This window comes from Microcaecilia unicolor, chromosome 13 (genome assembly GCF_901765095.1).
Source record: "Microcaecilia unicolor chromosome 13, aMicUni1.1, whole genome shotgun sequence".
Taxonomy (NCBI): domain Eukaryota; kingdom Metazoa; phylum Chordata; class Amphibia; order Gymnophiona; family Siphonopidae; genus Microcaecilia; species Microcaecilia unicolor.
In genome coordinates, this window is record NC_044043.1 from 52,610,593 (window position 1) to 52,636,162 (window position 25,570).

At 44.7% G+C, this 25,570-nt stretch overlaps 1 protein-coding gene across 1 annotated transcript in view; it reads right to left on the bottom strand.

Annotated features, from left to right (window-relative positions):
- Positions 1-25,570, bottom strand: part of NXN (nucleoredoxin) — a 131,539-nt gene that overhangs the window by 43,455 nt on the left and 62,514 nt on the right. Inside the window, exons 2-5 of the mRNA XM_030185674.1 lie at positions 17,668-17,785; positions 14,593-14,726; positions 14,242-14,342; positions 12,848-12,954 (exon numbers count right to left, since the gene is read on the bottom strand). Of these exons, the coding sequence (XP_030041534.1) occupies positions 12,848-12,954; positions 14,242-14,342; positions 14,593-14,726; positions 17,668-17,785 (460 nt within the window). The remainder of the gene's footprint in view (positions 1-12,847; positions 12,955-14,241; positions 14,343-14,592; positions 14,727-17,667; positions 17,786-25,570) is intronic.

Sequence of the window (25,570 nt, forward strand, 5' to 3'; positions counted from 1 at the left end):
AATTTAACACAAAGGTTTCATTCAGTCCAAGATGGCATTCAATATCTATTCAAAGAAATCACCTGGAAGTTATGAAAAGAAAAATCTGATTCATGTCATTCTTTTCAATCGCACAGCCCCTACTTACCACTGCAATAGCTGCTATTGTTCAGAGATGGGTCAATGCCAGGATAACTATGAGCATCACATCCTTAAACACAACAGTTCGATACTGAACCCACCATCACCAAAAAAGCCTGCAGTGACCAAGATAGTGAGATGAGCGAGTGCCCTCAGGGCAAGGGAGCCTCTCACTGAGCCTAAGGACTTGGATTAGTCTTGAAAGCAGATATACTGTACGGTCTTCGTTGGCCCACTTGACGAGATTAAAGCTTAAGACTCCAGTTTCATCCAGGGGTACTGCAATCGCCTAAACTCTACACTACTCTGTAGCACTACATGTAATAAGGTGTCTCTGCTTCCAAGTTTATTTAATGTTTGTTATACTGCTCAAGTCAACTACCATATGAAAAAGAAAATGATTCCTGGACAAACCCCCTTTCTTGACCAGGCGGCTTTGTCTCCTGATAACCTGGTTTTCAAAACCTCACTCAGTGCAGTATCAGAGGGATATCAGACCACCTGTATTGGCATACCTCCTTTGAATGTCACCCAACACTGTTGCGACAGTGATGGCACTTTTGAAAAGAAAAACTAGAACAGGTGAAAGTGTCTGATGGGGAATATAAGTTTCAACTGTACATCAGGGGATATGAACCTCCCCTGCGAAGCAGAAAAGTGAATGATACATACCTGTAGCAGGTGTTCTCCGAGGACAGCAGGCTAATTGTTCTCACGACTGGGTGACGTCCGCGGCAGCCCCCACCAACCGGAAAAGCTTCGCGGGACGGTCGGCACGCTGGCCACGCCCACCGCGCATGCGCGGCCGTCTTCCCGCCCGTGCGCGACCGCTCCCGCCAGTTGAATGACTAGCAAAAATGAAGAAAACGCAACTCCAAAGGGGAGGAGGGAGGGTAGGTGAGAACAATCAGCCTGCTGTCCTCGGAGAACACCTGCTACAGGTATGTATCATTCACTTTCTCCGAGGACAAGCAGGCTGCTTGTTCTCACGACTGGGGTATCCCTAGCTCTCAGGCTCACTCAAAACAAGAACCCAGGTCAATTGAACCTCGCAACGGCGAGGATACAACAGAAATTGACCTACGAAGAACAACTAACTGAGAGTGCAGCCTGACCAGAATAAATTCGGGTCCTGGAGGGTGGAGTTGGATTTACACCCCAAACAGATTCTGCAGCACCGACTGCCCGAACCGACTGTCGCGTCGGGTATCCTGCTGGAGGCAGTAATGAGATGTGAATGTGTGGACAGATGACCACGTCGCAGCCTTGCAAATCTCTTCAATAGTGGCTGACTTCAAGTGGGCCACTGACGCTGCCATGGCTCTAACACTATGAGCCGTGACATGACCCTCAAGAGCCAGCCCAGCCTGGGCGTAAGTGAAGGAAATGCAATCTGCTAGCCAATTAGAGATGGTGCGTTTCCCGACAGCGACCCCTAGCCTATTAGGGTCGAAAGAAATAAACAATTGGGCGGACTGTCTGTGGGGCTGTGTCCGCTCCAAGTAGAAGGCCAATGCTCTCTTGCAGTCCAATGTGTGCAACTGACGTTCAGCAGGGCGGGTATGCGGCCTGGGGAAGAATGTTGGCAAGACAATTGACTGGTTAAGATGGAACTCCGACACCACCTTCAGCAGGAACTTTGGGTGGGTGCGGAGCACTACTCTGTTGTGATGAAATTTGGTATATGGAGCATGAGCTACTAGGGCTTGAAGCTCACTGACCCTACGAGCTGAAGTAACTGCCACCAAGAAAATGACCTTCCAGGTCAAATACTTCAGATGGCAGGTATTCAGTGGCTCAAAAGGAGTTTTCATCAGCTGGGTGAGGACGACGTTGAGATCCCATGACACTGTAGGAGGCTTGATAGGGGGCTTTGACAAAAGCAAGCCTCTCATGAATCGAACGACTAAAGGCTCTGCAGAGATGGCTTTACCTTCCACACGATAATGGTAAGCACTAATCGCACTAAGGTGATTCCTTACTGAGTTGGTCTTGAGGCCAGACTCCGATAAGTGCAGAAGGTATTCAAGCAGGTTCTGTGCAGGGCAAGAACGAGGTTCTAGGGCCTTGCTCTCACACCAAACGACAAACCTCCTCCACTTGAAAAAGTAACTCTTTTTAGTGGAATCCTTCCTAGAGGCAAGCAAGACATGGGAGACACCCTCAGACAGACCCAACGCAGTGAAGTCTACGCCCTCAACATCCAGGCTGTGAGAGCCAGGGACTGAAGGTTGGGGTGCAGCAACGCTCCGTCGTTCTGCGAGATGAGAGTCGGAAAACACTCCAATCTCCACGGTTCTTCTGAGGACAATTCCAGAAGGAGAGGGAACCAGATCTGATGGGGCCAAAAGGGCGCGATCAGAATCATGGTGCCGTGGTCTTGCTTGAGCTTCAGTAAGGTCTTCCCCACCAAAGGTATGGGAGGATAAGCATACAGGAGGCCGGTCCCCCAATGGAGGAGAAAGGCATCCGACGCCAGTCTGCCGTGTGCCCGAAGTCTGGAACAGAACAGAGGCAGCTTGTGGTTGGTCTGAGAGGCGAAAAGGTCCACCGAGGGGGTGCCCCACTCTCGGAAGATCTTGCGTACCACTCTGGAATGGAGCGACCACTCGTGCGGTTGCATGACTCTGCTCAGTCTGTCGGCCATAGTGTTGTTTACACCTGCCAGGTACGTGGCTTGAAGGAGCATGCCGAACTGGCAAGCCCAGCGCCACATGCCCATGGCTTCCTGACACAAGGGGCGAGATCCGGTGCCCCCCTGCTTGTTGGTGTAATACATTGCAACCTGATTGTCTGTCCGAATTTGGATAATTTGGCAGGACAGCCGATCTCTGAAAGCCTTCAGTGCGTTCCAGATCGCTCGGAGCTCCAGGAGGTTGATCTGCAGATCCTTTTCCTGGAGGGACCACAGACCCTGGGTGTGAAGCCCATCGACATGAGCTCCCCACCCCAGGCGAGATGCATCCGTCGTCAGCACTTTCGTGGGCTGCAGAATTTGGAATGGACGTCCCAGGGTCAAATTGGTCCGGATGGTCCACCAGAGCAGTGAAGTGCGGCAACTGGCGGAGAGGCGGATGACATCTTCTAGATTCCCAGTGGCCTGAAACCACTGGGAAGCTAGGGTCCATTGAGCAGATCTCATGTGAAGACGAGCCATGGGAGTCACATGAACTGTGGAGGCCATATGACCCAGAAGTCTCAACATCTGCCGAGCTGTGACCTGCTGAGACGCTCTGGTCTGGGAAGCCAGGGACAGGAGATTGTTGGCCCTCGCTTCGGGAAGGAAGGCCTGAGCCGTCTGGGTATTCAGCAGAGCTCCTATGAATTCCAGAGACTGAGTTGGCTGGAGATGGGACTTTGGGTAATTTATCACAAACCCCAGCAGCTCCAGGAGTTGAGTAGTGCACTTCATGGACCGGAGGGCTCCTGCCTCCGAGGTGTTCTTGACCAGCCAATCGTCGAGATATGGGAACACGTGCACTCCCAGCTTGCGAAGGTACGCCGCTACCACCACGAGGCACTTTGTAAACACTCATGGGGCAGAGGCGAGCCCAAAGGGCAGCACACAATACTGAAAGTGCCGTGCGCCCAGGCGGAATCTGAGATACTGTCTGTGAGCTGGCAGTATCGGGATGTGAGTATATGCGTCCTTTAAATCCAGGGAACATAGCCAATCGTTTTTCTGAATCATTGGCAGAAGGGTGCCCAAGGAAAGCATCCTGAACTTTTCTTTGACCAGGAATTTGTTCAGGCCTCTCAGGTCTAGGATGGGACGCATCCCCCCTGTTTTCTTTTCCACAAGGAAGTACCTGGAATAGAATCCCTGCCCTTCCTGCCCGGGTGGTACGGGCTCGACCGCATTGGCGCTGAGAAGGGCGGAGAGTTCCTCTGCAAGTACCTGCTTGTGATGGGAGCTGAAGGATTGAGCTCCCGGAGGACAATTTGGTGGCAGGGAGGCCAAATTCAGGGCGTATCCGCACCGCACTATTTGGAGAACCCACTGGTCGGAGGTTATGAGAGGCCACCTTTGGTGAAAAAATTTTAACCTCCCCCAGACCGGCAGATCGTCCGGTACGGACACTTTGAGGGCGGCTATGTTCCCGTGGATCCAGTCAAAAGCCCGTCCCCGGCTTTTGCTGTGGAGGCGCAGGGGGCTGCTTAGGCGCACGCTGTTGACGAGAATGAGCGCGCTGGGTCTGTCCCTGTGCCTGACGAGGCCTTCGGGCCGGCTGGTTGTACCTACGCCTTGCAAAAGAATAGGGTGCAGCCTGCCGGGCCCGGGAAAAATGTCCACCTGTTGAGGTGGATGCTGAAGGCGCCCGGTGGGAGAGCTTGTCGAGGGCGGTTTCCCGCTGATGCAGTTGGTCCACCAGCTGCTCGACCTTCTCACCAAAAATGTTATCCCCCCGGCAAGGGACGTCGGCCAGTCTCTGCTGGGTGCGGTTGTCCAGGTCAGAGGCACGCAGCCATGAGAGCCTGCGCATCACTATACCTTGGGCCGCAGCACGAGATGCCACGTCACAGGTGTCATATATACCCCTGGACAGGAACTTTCTGCACGCCTTCAGCTGCCTGACCACCTCCTGATAAGGCCTGGACTGCTCCGGCGGGAGCTTATCGACCAGGTCCGCCAGTTGCTTCACATTGTTCCGCATGTGGATGCTCATATAGAGCTGGTATGACTGGATGCGGGTCACGAGCATGGAGGATTGGTAGGCCTTCCTCCCAAACGAGTCCAGAGTGCGAGACTCCCGCCCCGGGGGCGCCGAGGCGGTATCCCTCGAACTCCGTGCCCTCTTGAGAGCAGAATCCACGACCGCCGAGTCATGGGGCAATTGTGGCCGCATTAACTCTGGGTCAGAATGGATCCTGTACTGGGACTCTGCTTTCTTGGGAATGGTGGGATTAGTTAACGGTCGCATCCAGTTCCGAAGCAGTGTCTCCTTGAGGACATTGTGCAGCGGTACCGTGGAGGACTCTCTAGGTGGTGATGGATAGTCGAGGACCTCGAGCATCTCGGCCCTCGGCTCTTCCACAGAGACCACGGGGAAGGGAATGCTGATAGACATATCCCGCACAAAGGAGGCAAAGGAGAGACTCTCAGGAGGTGAGAGCTTCCTCTCCGGTGAAGGCGTGGGGTCCGAGGGAAGGCCCGTAGACTCCTCTGAGGAGAAATATCTAGGGTCCTCCTCTTCCCCCCACGAGGCCTCATCCTCGGTATCGGACATAAGCTCATGTAGCTGAGTCCTGAACCGGGCCCGGCTCGACGTCGAGGCACCAAGGCCTCGGTGTCGTCGAGCGGTGGACTCCCGCGCCGGCGGGGACGAAGCTCCCTCCATTGACGTCGACGGGGACTCCACCTGCGTGGCGGTCGAGACCGGCGCCGCAAGCGGCGGCGGTGTCGACGGGCCCCGGTGCCGGGCTAGAGCTCGCCGGCGCCACAGTCATCGGCGCCGAGGGCGCAAGCACCCCCGGCGCCGGCACAGCCTGGCGCATCAGCCCTTCCAGGATCCCTGGAAGGATGGCTCTGAGGCACTCGTCCAGGCCCGCTGCCGGGAAAGGCGGTGGGGCCGGTAGGGGTGTCGGTGCCAGAATCTGGTGGGGGCCAGGAGACGGCACCGAAGTGCCGGGACCCTGTCGCGTCGGTACCTCCACAACCGACGGGGACCTCTCCTCTCGACGTGGACGCTTCGGCGTCGCCTCCTCTCCGATGTCCGGATGCGAGGGCGACCGGTGACGACGCTTCTTATTCTTCTTGCGATGCACGTCACCGGCGCCGGGAGGTATGGAGGAGGAGGAGGACGATCCCCCTCGGTCACAAGGAACCGGGTCAGACAGGGTTCGGTCCCGTGGGCCACGGGCTGAGGGAGTGACCGGGGCCGACTGCCCACGCGGCCTCTCACCCCTACCCTCACCGGAGGACCGGCGGGCCGACGGGATCTGTTCTCCTGGGGTCGATGCCATCGGTGCCGATGTCTCGGGCATCGATACCGGTACCGAAGGACCGGGCGTCGATACCGATGCCGTCGAGGTCGACGTCGAGGGGCCGGCGCAAGTTCCAAAAAGACGGTCCCGCAGAACTTGCCTCGCAACCTGAGTCCGTTTCCGGAGACCGAGACACAGGGGACACAACTTGAGATTGTGCTCCGGCCCGAGGCACCAAGCGTGGGTGTCGGTCTGCGATATTGGCCGGCCGCACCGACCACACTTTTTAAATCCACTCGGGACCTTCGAGGACATCGACGGAAAAATCGCGTCGGCGAAGTTAAAGTCGTCGATGGTGGCGGAAATCACACCTCGAAAAAGGAAAACGACCGTGCGGCCACTAGGCCGCAACACAGCGTCCCCGCTAGAAGCGAGGGAAAAAGGGAGTGCGTGCTCCACACGTTCAGTTTGTTGTTTTTTTTTTTTTTTTTTTTAAAAAGAAAAACCGGAGGACGCGGTGTACAAAACTAAATAGAAAAAACGATCCGCGTAAACGCGATCGGCTTTCCGGCGGCTGAAACAGAGAGAGCGGCAAAGGCACGACTCTCTCCAGACGCGGAAAAAAAAGGAACTGGCGGGAGCGGTCGCGCACGGGCGGGAAGACGGCCGCGCATGCGCGGTGGGCGTGCCCTGCGTGCCGACCGTCCCGCAAAGCTTTTCCAGTTGGTGGGGGCTGCCGCGGACGTCACCCAGTCGTGAGAACAAGCAGCCTGCTTGTCCTCGGAGAATACAGATTGTCACAGAAGGAAAAAGCTGCCAATGGGACCCTGTGCTGAACCATTAAACGATACCAGCAGCTACCATTCATCAACCATTTACAGCTCTACAAAATGCTAATTCCACTTCAGTTTTTCATCCAGCTTTCTCATCATTGCTGGCCACAGTACCAAAAAGTTAAAGAACGGCAAGAAAAGAAGACTAAATTTTCAACAGTGTCAGCAGGGGTGCCACAGAGAACTTCCTTTTCACTTTTTGAAAGGAATGAAAATTAATTCTTTGTGTATCCATGGACATTGATCTAGTTAAACTTAAAAAGCAAATGCATGAACTGAACCAGGTGAGGAAGGAATAGAGTCTTCAGGAGAGACATGCCCACTGTACAAGTTGTCTGGAAAGAAAGAAAGGGGAGGGATTTGGATTTAATTCTCCCCTTTTCAGTAGTAGTTCAATCTAAGTTTATACTTGAGACAATGGAGGGCTACTGCTAAAGATCACAAGGAACAGCAGTGGGATTTGCACCCTGGCCTCCCTGTTCTTAACCTCTGCTTTATCCATTAGGCTACTCCTCCACTCCATAGAATGAGTGCTCTGCAGCTGTATCATAATTTGTTTCCACTGTGTAGAGATTATGCATTTTTCTAGTTCAGTGGTCTTCAATCTTCTCCTGGAGGTACACTGGTAAAGAAGCATTTGTGTACTGACACTACCCTTGTGATTACATCAATTGTAAATAAATCTTTTCATGAAGGGGTTGTTCCCTCTTTGTTAACAGGCTGTAGTCTGTCCATTTTTGAACAACGTCAGGTTAGATTCCTCTCTTGCAGGTAACTTTAGACCAATTTCTTCCTTACCTTTTCTTACCAAGGTGTTAGAAAAATTGGCCTCAGCACAGTTGCAAACATTTATTGATGAAAAAAGGGTTGCCACACCAATTCCAATTTGGTTTTAGACTTGAACGTAATACCGAAACTTTGTTTATCTCGGTTTTGGATTCCATCAGATCTGGTTTTGATAGGGGGACTGAGTTTTTAATGGTGACACTTGATATGAGTGCAGCTTTTGATATTATCAACCATCAGTATCTACTGAAGAAGCTACAAGCTTTATAAATTTCTGGCCAAGTATCAAAATGGTTCACTTCCTTCCTACAAGATCATCAAGTTCAAGTCATTCTAGAATCCCTTTGCTGTAAATGGTCCTCTAACTACTCTGGAGTCTCTCAATGTTCTTCACTTTCTGCTCTATTGTTTAATATTTACAATACTCCATTCTGTAAGATCTTAAGATGTTTAGGCCTCAACCATCGGTTATACGCAGTTTATTTTCCAAGTAAAGAACCACCTTCAGAAACATTTGCTTTAAGATGAACTATAATTAAGACCTGCATGTCAGCCAACAAGTTTAGATTAAATCCAACTAAAACGCTGGTACTTCTCTCTAGCTTTAAATTCACCACATTTTCCCAAGTTTTTGAATTTTGAAGACATTAAAATCCCAATTTTGAGGTGAAGTACCTGGGAGTTCTACTTGACACACTGACAATGAAGTCATACCTTAAATCAGTTGTTCAGTGCATTTTCTTCGAATTCAAATGGAACATACTAAACCCTGTCAATTTTCCTACAGTGATACAAGAACTTGTTTACCCTTTGACTATTATAATTCTCTATTTTTGGGTCTCTCTAAAAGTGATTTGCAGGCCCTTCAAGTTGCCCAGAATGCTGCTGCCCGTTTGATTACTGGGTGTCCACAATATGAACATATTACGCTGTTTTTAAAACAAATGTACTGGCTGCATGTTATTTGGCAAATACGTTTTTAAAGTTTTAATACTGATTTTTAAAATTCTTGTTGATAAAGTACCATCTTGTTTAGTTGTCTTTATGCTTCAGCAACCAAGTTCTGTTCAAGGTTCCAAGTTTTTGACACATCAGGCTTGATGTATATAGGGAGTCAATATTTATTGTTGCAGGCCCAACTCTGGAATTTCCTGACATAAGATCTGAGACATTTAGAGGCTCATTTTCAAAGCACATTGACTTACAAAGTCCCTTCTACCATCTTCTCCCATGATCTCCAACTAATAGATGCATTTTCATCCTCTGCTGGCTTCCTGATGAAATCAGAACTGTACAGGGCTCCAGTCTCATGAGATCCACCAGCACTCTGCAGTTTCAACTCTATTGCAGGTAACCTTTACCATAGCACTGGAGACTCTGGCCTGCCCAACCTAAGAACATGAGTAGCCATACTGGGTCAGTCCAATGGTCCATCTAGCCCAGTATCCTGTTTCCAGTGGCCAAACCAGGTCACAAGTACATGGCAGAAACCCAATCAGTAGCAACATTCCATGCTACCAATCTTGGGGCAAGCAGTTGCTTCCCCATGTCTGTCTCAACAGCAAACTATTGAGCTCTGTTGGGTGGGTGGAAGAAGTTTCCCAGTATACCACCACTTCCACTGTGGAACACCAGTTGGAAAATGCTGGTCTATGATATACAATATAGGTACTTACAGTCTGCAGCTTTTCAAAGGTTTAGCGTGGATTACAAAAATCAGTAAAAAGGGGAATAATCCCTTGATACACAATTTTAAAAATTCAAACAGTACCAGTTAAAAGTTTTAGACCCAATATTCAGCTGGAAGCAGATAATTCTTTTGCTGTCCACTGCCGATGTTAAACTCAGATAGTCAATTCCAGGCCATTTCCGGCTACCAGCACTGAATATCCAGGTTTTTATTAACAGTGAAAAAGTTAACCATTTAAGCTGATATTCATCACTAACGGTTAATTTTTTAGCAGTTAAAGATAAGCCTTCTATTTATGCAGCCTATTTTAACTACTGAACACAGCCGATTAAGTGCTGAATGTCTGCACCTAACCGGCTATGTCGTGCAACATAGCTGGTTAACAGCTAGCCACTAACAGCAGACACTTAACTGGTTATCTCCTACCATCTACCACTGAATATCTAAGGTTAGGCACAGAAATGCTATTTAACTGGTCAGCGGCTGTGTCTGGACAGTTCAATACCTTTGAATATTGAGGGGTTTCTAAATAAAAATGTTTTTAGCAATCTTCTAAATCTAAGATAAGAAGGTTCTATCCTAATTTCAGATGGTAAGGAATTCCAGCATTGCACAGCTTGATAAGCCAGTATTGCTGTGAAATGCTGTTTCATTTGAATACACTTTATGGATGAATAGTGTAATGATGCATTCAAAGTAAGAAAAAAAAATACATGTGTCTATATCTTTATATATAAACCTGATGGGTTCACGTGTTGGTCATTTTATATATCACGCTTCAAAAACCACATTTGAGCAGCTTTTAGGACATTTAGGACTCAATTCTATAAATGGTGCCCATATTTGGGCACAGATAAAAATTGGGGTTGAGCACCATTCTATACACTGCACTCAGAGTTGGGCACTGTTTATAGAATAGTGTTTGGCTTTGGTGTTAGGATCTGTGCTCGATTTTGGCTGCAAATATTTACATCAACTAAAACCTGGTGTAAATTCCTGTGCCTAAATTAGGCATGGATCTCCCCTATCCAGTAAAACGGTGTGTAAATTCCAAAAATGCTCCTGATCTGCCCTTGCCCCTCCCTTGGCCGCAACCCCTTTTCAGATCTGCACCTAAAGGTGTGCAAATTTTAATTAATGCCAATTATTAGCACCCAATCATGCTAATGGACTTGTTCATCAATTAAATTGCATGCGCAAATTTGTATATGCAATTTTCAGCACCATCTATAGAACTAGGACATTAATGATCAATTTGCTTCCTTAGGGTATCACTTCTCAGCCTTTTTCAGGAGGCACAACTAACCAGTTGAGTTTTCAGGATTAACCTACTGAATATGCATATTCATTAGGATAATGCTGAAAAAAAATCTGGTTAGGTGTGCCTTCAGGAGAGGAATAAAGCACCACTGACCTCAGGGTTTGTTTTCAATATTCTAAAAATTGTAGTATAATAACCTTAACTGAAGATGAAATACAGTAAAATGGGGCAGCAGTGTCTAAGATGAGAAGCATTCCTGAGGGTAGGAAGAGTGACTATGCATATGGAATTGCCTTCCTCTCCTCTGCCACTTTTGGCAGGTCTTTCTACAAAGTTTAAAAAAAAAAATACTCAGACTTTTGTAATGGAAACCAGCACTAACCAAGAACCTCAGCTGAGCAGAAACCCCAAACCACGAGACACAAGCTGAATTTTAAATTGGTTCCATAATTATATTCCTTATGTTTTCCATTACACATAGATTAAAGTCAGCACGATACAATATAAATTGTCTTTTCAGCTTGTTACTGGCTTGAAAAAACGAAGTGGAGGGAGCGCAAGACTTGCAGAAAGCATGTTTTCCGAGCAGTGACAAGAAAAGAGAATTCTGCAAATCATGAAGCTGCTATCTCCTGCATCTGTGCAGCTAAGGGCTTCATCTTAGGACACATGCCAGAGTTCTGAACGAGCTCAGTAATCTCCTCTACTCTGATTCATCGACAAGTCATTTAAGACGCTGACCGTCTGCCTGCCATAGTCAAACTTACTTATAGGTATAAGTTTCAGCAAAGCAGAATGTGGTCACTGCTATGAATATCTTTAAAAGCCTAAATAAAATGACAAAACTGAGCCTTTGTTTTCAGAAAGGTCGAAAAGCAAAATTAGGCAGACCAGAAGTACGTATTTGCAGGGGTTCACTCAATTGGTTTCCACAGATTATGAATATGAGATATTTGGAAGAGGGGATAAGAGGCCTTGAGGCTCCCTCCCCCAATTCTGGGGGATATTGGGATACTGCTTCTTTAAAAGCCTCTGAGCCCATCTTACCCTTTTAAGCATACGCCCCTTCTTCCTTGTAGCAGTTGTGTTATATTTAGCCAGGGGTCCAATGTAAGGTCAAACCCGTGGGAGGGGGGAGTCAGAGTATGATATTTGAAAATGACAGGAACCCTGAATTAGGGCTTGTGTTTGACATGCAAGGCATCAGAGAATGTTGATGTCTTGAACCCTGAATACATATAAGCCATAACAAACCATGACTCAGAGCCCCTAAATCAGTACATGCTTCTGTTGAAACAGCATGGAGCATCCTAAAATAACAGAGAGCCAGAGCAGACAGGACAAGAGGGGACATGAACTAGATGGAACAAATCCAGAGAAATAGAAACCAACTAGTCTCATATTATCATAATATCTAGTCTCATATTATCATAATATTAACTAAGATTGAAACTGACTTGTGCTTTAAATTGCACAGGATTCGAGGAGTTCTGGCACCTGAAGCACCTTTTTTTTTGTGCCCCTTTGAGGCCAACCTTAAAATATGGACTGCAGAATCAGTCCCTTTCCTGTCCTACCCCCCCCCCCCCCCACACACACACAACCTCCTTCCAGCTCAGCCTCAATATTAGCTCTGTTCCAGACTCAACCCCCCTCCCTCATCAGCTAATCTTAGCCCTTCCTTAGCATCAATCCCACCCCTACAGTATCAACTCCATTCCAGCTAGAACCTTCACTCACTGCTCCTCTGCATTCTGCAGGCATAACCGATTTTAACACATAACCAGCACTTCCTGTATTATTTATTTGGATGTTGTTCACGCCTTTTCATTAGTAGCTCAAGGTGAGTTACATTCAGGTACACTGGGTATTTCCCTGTCCCTGGAGGGCTCACAATCTAAGTTGGCTGATTGAGTTTAAAAATAAAACAGCTCCATCAGAACACAGAAAAGCACAGCCATGGGCGTGAAGGAAATATCTGGCTCCTGCTGTTCTGAAGAGCCGTTCAGTGAGGTGGATTTTCAGCATCCTTGAGCCTTCAATGTCCTGAGCCTGTGCCTCACTACTTAAGCTGGCCATGCATCAAACAAAATTCTCAGATGTCTATGACAGTGTTCTGGAAAGTAAACTGTGCAGCCTGCGATGGGATTTATCTGCCATCACATTCTGGGCTACAAAAATAAACATATTATATACCATCTCATGTCTCAGTAACAGGAGGATAATAATTACCTTGTATTCCATAAAGACGGTTTAAACGTGATCGTCTGGATTCATCACTGTATGGAACAGCTAACCAGGGCATCTCACTGAAGTACTGCTTAAAGGAATCCTCAGATCTAGACAAGACACAAAGTGCAACAGAGGGGACATCATCATGCCAAGCCCAATCCGAGCCCCTCCCCCCCTCCCAAACAGTAGGATTTATCACGTCGCCGTTATAGCGCCTTGCATACTGCGCTACCTCAGCCATCCCATGCTGTCTCACCGGGTCTACACACATTCTTTAGACATTAACCTCGCCTACAAAAACTAAATAAGAATCATCCTTGCCAAGACCCCCTCCAGCACCCACTGTAGAGCAGTTTGGAGTTCCAGATGTTCCTATGTATGTAGTTGGCCATAGCTAAACAATTAAAAAAAAAAAAAAAAGACACTCCAGGAGTACCTAGTTATGTTATGTTCCACGCGGATTACACAATTTAAGAAGATTGGATAAACAACAAACATTCCAGGAATTACAATACATCTTCCAAACATAATCTAATTTCCTAGTGATACATTTATGAAATAATGCTTTCAAGGTTTTCCCAAACACTGAATAAACATAAGTAATCAAATCTGAAATGGTAGTCAGTTCCAGACCAAAACTGCTTGGTACTTAAGCGAGGAATTAAGCATCTTACATGATTTAATCCTCTTCATCGATGGAAAACACATTTGGTTATGAGTTCTATGAAAATGGACCTTTTTGAAGAAATGTGATCCAATCACACAGCCACTCATTATTTAAAAAAAAAAATAATAGTATACAACTTAAATTGTGTCCTGGCTTCAGGTGGGTGTGGGCTGTGTATGTCAATTGTGCCACTGTGTTCTGTATAACCTGTGCCTGTCTATTAAAGTGAAGCTCACAGCTATAAGATGGAAGTTTTTTTCTACTTGCAAAAGCCTCCACTTAGCTGTTATCTCCATACATCTGTAGTGTTGCTTAAAAACCCTGCAGCACTGTTCTGCACGCTTAAAACAGCTTAGCTAAGGTTGTGACTAACTCTTGGAGTGAGAAGAGTGAGGTGTGGTTGGTGGTGAAAACTATGAAACTTGACAAATTGCCTAAGATTCAAGTTCAAATTCTGCTCTGCTGTCTGCCAGCTACTATCTGTGTGACACCTGGAAAAGCCACTTAAATCTCCCTATGACTCCATTTACCCAACCATAACTGGATATTCACACTTACATTGCTCCTTTACCTTTTTCTTTTGGAAGCAGGAAAACAAACAAAGCAAAAAGTTTACCTGCCAAAAGCTTCTACCTCAGAAGTGGTTACATACACATTTTTGATGTATTACATCGTAAAGCCTGTGGGAGATGTAGCTTGAATGAACAGCTGCAGTTCAATTACTTACCGATCAGCGCTGACTAATACAATTTCAAATTTCTGCCCCGATTCCTTGATTTTTCGATAGGATTCCACCAAGACACGAGTAAGACTTCGGCATGGCGGACACTGGGGGAGGGTACAAAAAAAAATCACTTTATTTACGCTCAAATTCATCACAAGAGCTGATTCTGCAGCCCTGTGCCATGAGCTTTGGACAATTAATATTACTGCTGTTTGGTGTCTAGAGGGCACTAGGGATATCCCTGTGCCAGATAAAATTCAAAGGCCAGAGGAAAACAAATCTGGCTGTACTCGGAGGAAAAACCGGCAAGGTTGAAACTGTTCTAATAAAATTGGCAAAAATGGCAGAACTCACCCAGTGAGCGGAGAAATAGACTCCCACGTAATTCCCTTCCAGGGCACTGCTGTCCAGAGACTGCCCACTGGTCCTTAGCAGAGGTCCTGCAATGACCTCACTGAAAGGCTTTGGGCCCCATGGGAACTCCAAACCTAAAGGTAATGGGAAGATGCCACAAATTTGTAATCTCAAAAGTAATCTGAAAAGCCTCAGACTTTACATTATTTGATATTTCGCCTCACCTAAAGCAAATTACAATAAAAATAAAAACCATATACAATGCAGTTTGTTAATTACTCATTTCAGTCACTACCTCTTCTCAATGAAATATTTCCTAAAAGCCAAACCTTCAAAAAATCTTACATCTTTTGCAACACTGAATTTGATGAAGCTCTCTAGGTCAAGAAAGAAAAGCAACAAGCAGAAGAGACTGAAAAAGGATCCAGTCAAGTCTATTTGTGTGTTTTGGGAGATGGGGGAAAGAGAAGGGACATGCTGCTGCCTATCCTGTGGTATATGGGTCTATGAATACAGTGGAGTGGAGGAGTGGCCTGGAGTGGAGGAGTGGCCTGGAGTGGAGGAGTGGCCTAGTGGTTAGGGTGGTGGACTCTGGTCCTGGGGAACTGAGGAACTGAGTTCGATTCCCACTTCAGGCACAGCTCCTTGTGACTCTGGGCAAGTCACTTGACCCTCCATTGCCCCAGATACAAATAAGTACCTGTATATGTAAGCCGCATTGAGCCTGCCATGAGTGGGAAAAGCGTGGGGCACAAATGTAACAAAAATAAAATAAATAAATGTGTGGAGCACTGTGTGCACCGGAGGGAGATAAGGGAAAGGGGGGGAGGGGAGTTTACATTACAGCTGAACATGCTCATTGGTTGTTGCACAGACTTTTCATGGTATTTAACTACTTATAAGCTCTTGAAGGTAGGAGGATTGGAAACACTGCAAATTTTGTTATAAACAGCAGTGTCTCCAGATGTGTTATGAAAAAGTTACTCATGGGGAGCTTCCATTTCCAGAAGTATACTGTGCCACTATCTGCATTAAAATTAGAAAGTTTGAGAAAGGCATATGGTGGTGTCTTTCTGAAAGAAATCCCTTGACCATCTACATTTACTTTATATTCACTCTGTTGTACTGCAAGTAAATAAGGAAAAAAGTGTTGCCTTATTTAGAACATTTTTGGCAACTGCAAATTAAGAATTAATAAAAACATAAATCAAATCATATTCCTGGCATGGGTTTAGGATACAAATTTGGAGCATATGTGATTTAGGATTCTTATAATCTTCCAGTATAAATTCCCCACTGTTCTAAAGATTCTTAGCTGGGAAAACCTTCCCTCGAAAGGGATGAAATAATAATGGAGAGAAATAGACTGGCAGGCATTAGGTCTTATGAAGTCCATTTGCACTCCTGTAATCAAGTCAACATGTATGAAATCTTAACTTCTCCACTCATTTCCTATGCAGGAGAATCATTCCAGGTGTCACACTGGACCCAGCAAGCACCATATCAGAAATGGATGTTCTTAGTCCTCAGACTATCTGCATTTAAGTAACTCCTAGCTATAGCAGGCTGGCTGGCATTCATTGCAGTATCAATCCAACATTTTTGTCTAAATTGATCCAAGCATTTTAACTAACAGGCCCTAAACAGCCATCCAGTTGACTGAGGTTATGCTTTTGACTATTGCTCTGATGATATGCGACTTGGGTAGTCTCACTTTAGTCTTGAAATAGCATGAAACTATGACCCTAGCAAGACCCTTTTCATCCAGGTGATGTCAACAAAACAGGAAGAAAACATGCAAGGGCAAATGCGATTGCTTGATGGAGGGGCACCCATGGCGGAGGATGAAGGGTTCCACAACTCAGGTGGATTATGGGTGTCAGAATAATATACTACTTAAAACTCGCAACATACGCATAACATCCTAAAGAGGTCCTGTTTTCTACTTTAGAGATGGATGCCCATATATTTATATACTCAATACCACATTTGCCCAGCGTCATCAATTAATAATATGATGTCTTCCCTTTACATTTTATATTTCTTGAAAAACTGAAGATCTTTAGGTTCTCCACAACTTCAATAATCTTAATTCAATAACGGACCTCAGTAGCTCAATGTATAGAATGGCAGCAATTCATTTGTGAAATGAATGAATTGCTGCCATTCTATACATTGAGCTACTGAGGTCCGTTATTGAATTAAGATTATTGAAGTTGTGGAGAACCTAAAGATCTTCAGTTTTTCAAGAAATATAAAATGTAAAGGGAAGACATCATATTATTAATTGATGACGCTGGGCAAATGTGGTATTGAGTAGATGATTCTTTAAAGCCCCCGTTGGTTATATGAGATTGTAAGCATTTTTGAGTCCACTAATTTGATTCACATATTTATACAGCCACTGGACAAAAGTGTTTGGGTTAATAAAGGAGCTCTGTAAAACACGTATCGTGTGCTCCCCCCCCTCCCCCATTCACAAAGCCAGCTCAGCTCATTTTATCATCACTCACTACAGCCTTATCACCTACGGGAGAGGCAGCAGCAGCAGCATTCTGGATCAATAAATAACTCCCTCCACAAAATTCAGGAAACAAGGCATTTTCTTTAGATCCAAGTTCAGACAACCTGCCATACATTTCAAGAAGGAAATCAGTAACCTAGCAAATGATGGTGGATAAAGATCAAAATGCTCCACATCTGCCCAGTAGAGCGACATCCTATTTAGAGGATGTATATACAAAATCCTTGATACATACAAACCTAGCACTAATACCCCCCTCCCTTACTTTTTTCCCATCATTCCTTAGGCTGTCACAAACAAATAAATGTTTCTCCCACTTCCAAAAAGAAAAGGTGTTAGTATCAGTCTAGTTTGCCTGTTTACTTGGGTGGGAGAGGGGGGGGGGGGCAATGGGTAAAAAAGTTATACTGGTACTGGGGGCAAGGGGACCAATGCAACATTAGTGCCTACATGGGGAATCACTCCCCTCCATGCCTGCCCCAAATTACTCCTATGGATGCTAGAAAGTCACCATGCTGGCCTGTGTTGATGCTCCTTCTGCAGTTCTTTACCTTCTGGGTCATCACGGATGACAAGAAGTCCATTTCTGCATACCACCTTCCCTGTTGAGGCGTCTAGAAATATCAGAGATGGAATGTTCGAAATTCTGTATTTGTTCCATAGCTTCAGCTGCAAAAATTTTAAAAAGTAGTTAAAAGTGCACCTGAGATCCAATTTCATATGCGTTTCCTTACTTCTATGACAGTTTTTTTTTAGCATGAACTATTTCACACAGTCATAGTTTCAGGGAGGCAATATATTATATATATAATAAAGTGCGATGCTTAAAAAGATCCAAGGTCCAAACACTGGTAGACTATGAGGCTATCCTGGCTAGGTGTGCCCCAAGGACTGGGTTGAAAACCCCTGCTCTAAAGGGAATACAAACCCACTGATTCAGTATCGCCAATTTCAACCATCTGTGTCTACTGTGACTGAACTAATTTCAACACTACTTTCAAAGACATTTGATACTATGGATTTTCAGGGCTACTCAATTCCCGCCCTTGAGGTCCACAGGCAGGCCAGATTTTCAGGATATGCATAACAAATATGCATGAGAAAGAGATCTGCATGCACTGCCTCCTTGGTATGCAAATCTCTCATGCATATTCATTGTGGATATCCTGAAAACCTGGCCTGCCTGTGGACCTCAAGGACCAGAATTGAGTAGCACTGAATTATGTAATCCTGTTACACGTGAAGGAGATATCTGGTATCAACAGCTTTGATGCCCTTCTATACATAGCTTGCCTTAAAGAATCCACTAGGGACAGCATGAGGATGTCAGTAATGTGCCCAGTGTTAGATGCTTTAGGGGAAAAACATGGTCAAGGGTCTGATCATTAGTAATTAAAACATCTCGCCATAAAGCACATCACTGGTAAATTAGAGACGGAACAGCAACTGGCACAGACACTCAAGTTGGGCTTCGTCCCAAGATAAAACTATTGACCGTTTCAAAAGGCAGCATTTACAAGCTATCCTCCTATCAAAGCAACCAAAAGAGACCTGGGTCAAGTGAACAATCTTTAACAAACAGCAATAATGGCAGACAATACAGCATCACGTATAAACATAGGGAGCTTTTGACACAGTTCTGATATCAAATACCTCTCCAGAACGAGGTTCACTGAGGGATGCAGATAGCTTCTGTTGACACCGCCAGGACAGAATGGACAGATGAATAAATGTTTCAGAAATTAGGAAAGCTGGTAAATTGGGCAACATTATAATAATGGGTTCAGCCATTATTATAATGTTGCCTCCTCAATCTGCTTCATTTCCTTGAAGGTGTAAATAAACATGTGGATAAAAAAGTGAACCAGTTGATGTAGTGTATCTGGATTTTGAAAAAGCTTTTGCCAAAGTTCCTCATGAGAGACTCCTGAGAAAATTAAGAAGTCATGGGATAGGAGGCAATGTCCTTCTTTGGACTGGGAATTGGTTATTGGACAGAAAACAGAGGGGTAGGGTTAAATGGCCATTTTTCTCAATGGAGGCGGGTGAATAGTGGAGTGCAGCAGGGATCCGTACTGGGACCAATGCTATTTAACGCATTTATAAATATCTGGAAAACAGACCGAGTGAGGTGATTAAATTTTCAGATGACACAAAACTACATTCAAGGTTGTCAAAACACATGCAGATTGTAATGAACTACAGGTAGACCATAGGAAACAAAGACTGGGCTTCCAAATAGCAGATAAACTTTAATGTGGATAAATGCAAAGTGATGCACATTGGGAAGAGTAATCTGAATCATAGTTACCTGACGCTAGGGTTCACCTTAAGAGTCTGCACTCAAGAAAAAGATCTAGGTGTCATTGTAGACAATATGCTGCTGATATCTGGTGGTGGCGGTGGCCAAAACAGCAAACAGGATGCTAGGAATTATTAGGAAAGGGATGCAAAATAAGACCAAGAATATTATAATGTCTCTATCACTCCATGATGCAACCTCATCTCGAGTACTGCATTCAATTCTGGTCGCCATGTCTCAAAAAAGATAGCTGAATTAGAAAAGGTTCAAAGAAGAGTGACCAAAGTGATAAAGGGGATGGAACTCCCTGAATGAGGAAAGGCTAAGGAGGTTAGGGCTCTTCAGCTTGGAAAAAAGAGACAGCTGAGTGGGGATATGATTGAGGTCTATAAAATCCTGAGTGGTGTAGAACAAGTAGAAATAAATTGATTTTTCACTCTTTCAAAAAGTACAAAGACCAGGGGACACTCAATGAAATTACATGGAAATACTTCTAAAACAAATAGGAGGAAATATTTTTTCACTCAAAGAACAGTTAAGCTCTGGATGATATGGAAACATCAGTTAGAGTATCTGGGTTTAAAAAAGGTTTGGACAAGTTCCTGGAGAAAAACTCCATAGTCCATTATTGAGATGGACATGGGGAAGCCACTGCTGGAAGCAGGACACAAGGGCTAGATGGACCATTGGTCTGACCCAGCATGGCTATTCTTATGTTCTTATGCACTGCAATAGCCAACCTTTTGCTAATTCTGTGCACAAGGCTTTAAAATTGCCATAAGACCAAATACTGGAAATTCAGCCACAGCTTCTCCAACGGGGTGAAGGTAGAGGTATCAGTGCTTTATGAAACAGTGCTCTGCACTGGGACCCCAATGGTTCAGCTAAGTAAGGACACATGCCAAATTGACTACATTTCCTAGAACATAAGTGTCTAATCCATTAATGACCTGTGCCAGTGAAACACAGCAAGCCTTCCATAAGCAAGAGACATCCTTCACAAACAGCCATGACAGCTTCCCACTCTCTAACCCCGCAAGTTCTTCCTTTATGGCAGTGGTTCCCAATCTTGGTCCTGCAGGCACCCTGACCAGTCAGTTTTTCAGGATATCCACAATGAATATTCATGAGTGATTTGTATGCAGTGGAGGCAGTGCATGCAAGTCTCTCTCATGAATATTCATTGTGGATATCCTGAAAACCAAACCCAACTAGTTGGGGAGATGCCAGGACCAGGTTTGGGAACCACTTCTCTATGGCTTTCAAATCAAAATCATAAGTCGCCCTCTATTGAGCTATCATTTCACAGCTACCCCCTTCCCACTCTCCCTTCCTCAACTTCTATCTTTCATTATAACAACTGACCCTGGCCAAGGGTCAGTGTCTTCAGCCACACACGCACATCTGAACTCCAGCCATTACATTCACCTGATATCTCTCTAGTTATTCCTACTGCTGGTGTTCCATTTCTTACCCAATGTCAGCTACTTATTTTCAATTAGAGGGGCAATGCTGAGAAAGAAGGGATTTCCGGAGCTCCTGGGAAAACCATGTTCTTAAATACATAAATGAAAAAAAAAAAGTCAATGCATATATTCCCTCAGAGGATACTCTTAACCCCTTGCAGTGAACCTCGGCACCATACTTGAGTGCTCTTGGCTTTCACAAACCGACTCAGTGGCTCAGCTACTTTATTTCAAATTTAATCATTTAAAGCAATTTTTATTATGTTGTACTCCTCTCTCTCAAATTTCAGGTTATTTGTTCAAAAAGGTCTTTAAACTGAAGCAGCTGAGGTTTATACAATCTTATTTTCATGAGAATTCCTTTACAGTTCTGGTTCATATTTTGATTTTATCACAGCTGGATTACTGAAATGCTCTCCAATTCGGTAGATGTTACTCTGCAGCAATGAGTTCAACTTTTTATAGAACACGGAAGCACATCTAATTTTTAAACTGGGAAAATACGATCACAAGTCTCCTTTATTGACGACTTCATTGGTTGCCAGTGAAAGTTCAGGTTTTGTTGAAAGTTGCCTTTTTTATTCACAAAATTCTCTATGGCTTTGCACCAATTCGCGTTCATGAATTCGTTCTCATTCCGTATCGGTTGAGAGTGCATCTATCCTCCCATAAGTTGGATTTAGAGTTTCCTTCACCCAAAGGAATCCATTAAAAAAAAAATTCTTGATGGTTATTTTTCATATATAGCAGTTATAGCCTTCCATTAAAAAGTTAGTTCATTAATTTGTGATTCTGTAATAATTGGGCTGATTATTCTGTGATGTTTTTAAAAATTTTAGTTTTTAGTATGATTTGATTGTACCTCTAATTATCTGACTTTGTTAGCTGCTTTGGACCTCTTGGGGGATTTAGCGGGTTATAAAATGCAAGATTAAATTAGATCAAATGTAAAGCTTCCAGCAATGATGAACTGCTGCTTAAATCACTGTATTTGTGAGATTTTCATTCTGTCCATGTATGTGTAATTACATCATGGAAGTCACACAGAAGACAGGTGGTTACTTCCACTGTCAGCTCTACTGACTATTGTGAAATCACAGGCCAGCTTCCCTTGGGCGTCGTGAAATGAAGGTATGGCGGTAACTCAGAATGGAAATATCCCAGTAGAGAAGAGGCAGTGGAAGATACAGCTGTGGCTCGGGGTCTGGGACTTTCCTGTTCTTCAGATCTTACAATGTGGTAACAACTTATCTACCATCTGGAGAATTAAAAAGCCAAAACCCATCCAAGCTGCCAAAATTTTGTTTTTATGAGCTTGTATGTTTGCTAATTCCATCCAGGCACTTGGGATTTGTTAAACCAAAGTCCATAGCTGGCTGGCAATGTCAGGGCAGCTTATCTTATTAGCACAGAGATACTAAAAAAACCCTGCAACCTCTGAAGTGCAGTGTACAAAACCCATCAAAGACACACTGGGGCTCCAACAGTTCCAACAGAAGTGAAAGGCTGCATAGCAGCTTATCCATTCTCTTTCACTCCAGAGACGCTGTTTGATCCGAGTCCTAACTGATAAATGTACTGGATGAGCTCCAGTGGCAAAGGAAAACTCCACTTTCCTTTCTAAAAAGACAAAAATGAAACTCAAAGCAGACAGAGCGTGCCTGTCCCACTTCTACATTAAAGCATGTGTTTAGCATTTGTAATGTTCGATTGCAAGAAGGTGGTCTGAGCAGCATTTACTGATAGGAAAGTGGCAACGTGGCAAAATACAACTGCAGTGTAGGTTAGGGAGATGTCCTATGAGACATGCTGTATTACAAATTATCCAGATCCCCCATCTCAACTGTTTAAAACAGTCCATGAATCACTACATTATCTTAGAACAGCAGGCAACTCTGAGGAAAGCTGGCTCTGTCTACAAATTCTGGAAGAAACATCTTATCAGCACGAGGAACTGAATTGTTCTTTGGACATCTACACATTTGCCTTTAAAAACACACACACACACCACACACACAGTGAGGCAAAAATAACTCCCTAGTTTTTATTTTTGCCATTCTCTGTGACTGCTTTAAATTTTAACAAAAAATTTCACTTACTAGTTTAATAGTAAAAAAAATAATTATATATATATATATACATACACACATATAATACACATATATACACACACTTGTTTACTCGCATTTTGATATTGTACCGTTTTTACTGTTTAGGGCTTATACATTCATTCATTTATATTTTAATTTACGTAGACTCCTGTGGAAGGAACAGTGTGCTCCGAAACATGGTACCCTGTTGAGTCATCCTCCAATAAAGTTTTATGATTCATGCCTAGCGTCTCTGGCCTGTTTTGAAGAGCCTACCTCCTTCCCACTCTCTGCTGTTTCTTTGTGATTCTTCATGGGATATCCATGTTCTTTCCACTTCCTGTAGTTTTTTCTGACTCTAGCGCTTAGCATGTGATAAAAAGGCTAGCATGGCTTAGTAAACAGGGCCCTAAATTCCAACTGCCAACTGGATGCCCAGTCTTCCAAGCTTCCCAAGGTTCTCCTGCAATTTCTCATAATCCACATGTGACTAAACAACTTTGAATTATTTTGAAAACCTCAACTGTACCATTTCCATGTTCTTATAACAAACTGACAGCCAGTACAGTGTTTATAAACCTGAAATTTACTGGGAATAAGTTTAAAAATCATCAGAGTCTAAGGCTGAGAGGAAGGACTTCTTTCACTTCTGCACAACTACCTAGGAGATCTTTTGTTATTCCTTAAAACCTGGTATTCTGTATTTCCATAGAAAAGCACAAAGTGGATTCCAAGCGCCTTTCAGCTTCATGAACTTACAACACTATGTAAATAAAAGTAAAATGCTTCAAGATTTGGAGCCTATCTCAGAGGGGGTCTTTTACTAAAGCTTAGCTATCTCCAGCAGGACCCATTTTATTCCTATGGGCTCTGCTGCAGATAACTCAAGCTAAGCTTTAGTAAAAGACCCCCAGAGTGATTTGAGCACAGGCCAGAGACAGGGCAACCAGAGGAATGAGGTGGTGAAAGATTTTAGATCCTTCTGGGAGAGACATCCAAACTGACAGCAAAGCATCATGTCTAGTTCTCAAGACATGGATTTAAAAACAAAGTTTCTTGGTTGTTCTTCAGGGGAAATTCCTCTCATCAGTCCTGCAAATCCTCTCCAGGGGAGGCCCAAGAATTCCAATTTGACAAAATTACAAATACTTAAAGCTTAGTTGGTTTATAATTTGCAGTGCTGCTGGGGAAGGGCAGGGGCAGGAGGGAGGGGAGTAAGGACAAAACAGCATCTGCAAGCACTTTCCATTCTTTGATAACATTTATCTCAGGATCTGAGACACACATTTTCCCCCCACAGGCACAGCAAGTTTGTCAGAGAAGAGGTAACACCCTGAAGGCAGTTCTCTTAATTCAGACACATGCTAAACCATTTTTTAAAATGTACACAACTTATGTTGATCTTGCACTACATTACAAACCTAAATTAATTATACCCATAGCAAAATGCTGAATTAACAGCTCAAGATATCTAAGGCCAGGATATTTGTAAACAGCCAAGTTGCATTAAAGGGTGGCCACAGAAATGCAGTGGCAGCCAGTGGGGAATACAGAAGAATGCAGGGTCCATGTGCAGAGACTTGATGTAGAGCCTTATGTATCCAAATAGGATGGAGTCGGTCCAGAGGGCAGGTACAAGGTCTCTGTCATAAAAACATATGGGGAAAGGCTCATGGACCTCAACATATATATGCTGGAAGAGAGGGGATATGATGGAGACGTTTAAATACCTCAGTGATGTTAATGTACAGGAGGAGAACCTTTTCCAAATGAAAGAAAAAAAACTCTGGAATGAGAGGGCATAGGATGAAGTTAAGAGGAAAGAGGCTTAGGAAGAATCTAAGAAAATACTATTTCACAGAAAGGGTGGTGGATGTGTGGCGTGGCCTCCCGGTGAAGGTTGTAGAGATGAAGGCTGTGTCGGAATTTAAGAAAGCGTGGGACAGGCACGTGGGGTCCCTTAGGAAAAGGAAGAACTAGTAATTACTGAGGAAGGGCAGACTGGATGGGCCATTTGGCCCTTATTTGCTGTCATGTTTCTATGTTTCATTAAAGCCTTTAACGTACAGCTGAAAAAAAGGGGGGGCAAGTATGAAAGTCACTCATTGGTACAACTGGCTTTGCAGAAATGTAAAGGGCAGAAATTCAAAGCTTGGAGGAAAATAAAGGAAATTCAGAGAGAAGACTCAAAAGGTGAGACACTCAGACTGACAAGTTGATTGGTGTGGGGAGCACAGGCGGCCCTGTTGTTGAAAGAACACAAAATCAGAGTGGTTGATGGGCAGGTAGATGCTGGCCTTTGAATGGTGGTTTTTGATCCACCAGCCACTGTAACCCACGGTGCAGGTCAGCTCCCTCCCCTTGGGATGCTGCCCCGTTTCCCTCCCAAGCTGCAGTATACAATGTGCTGGAAACACTACAGAGAGGTTGGGCGGGCTCCCACTGCGAGTAAGGCTAGCTGAAAGGTCAGGATGTGGACCAGGGCCAGATTGCTGGCACATCACATCCTCCCATTATTCTAGATGCTTTTGTTTTCCCCAGTTCCAAGGATGAACTCTGACCTCACACGTACTGCACCACTTCACTGCACACAAAG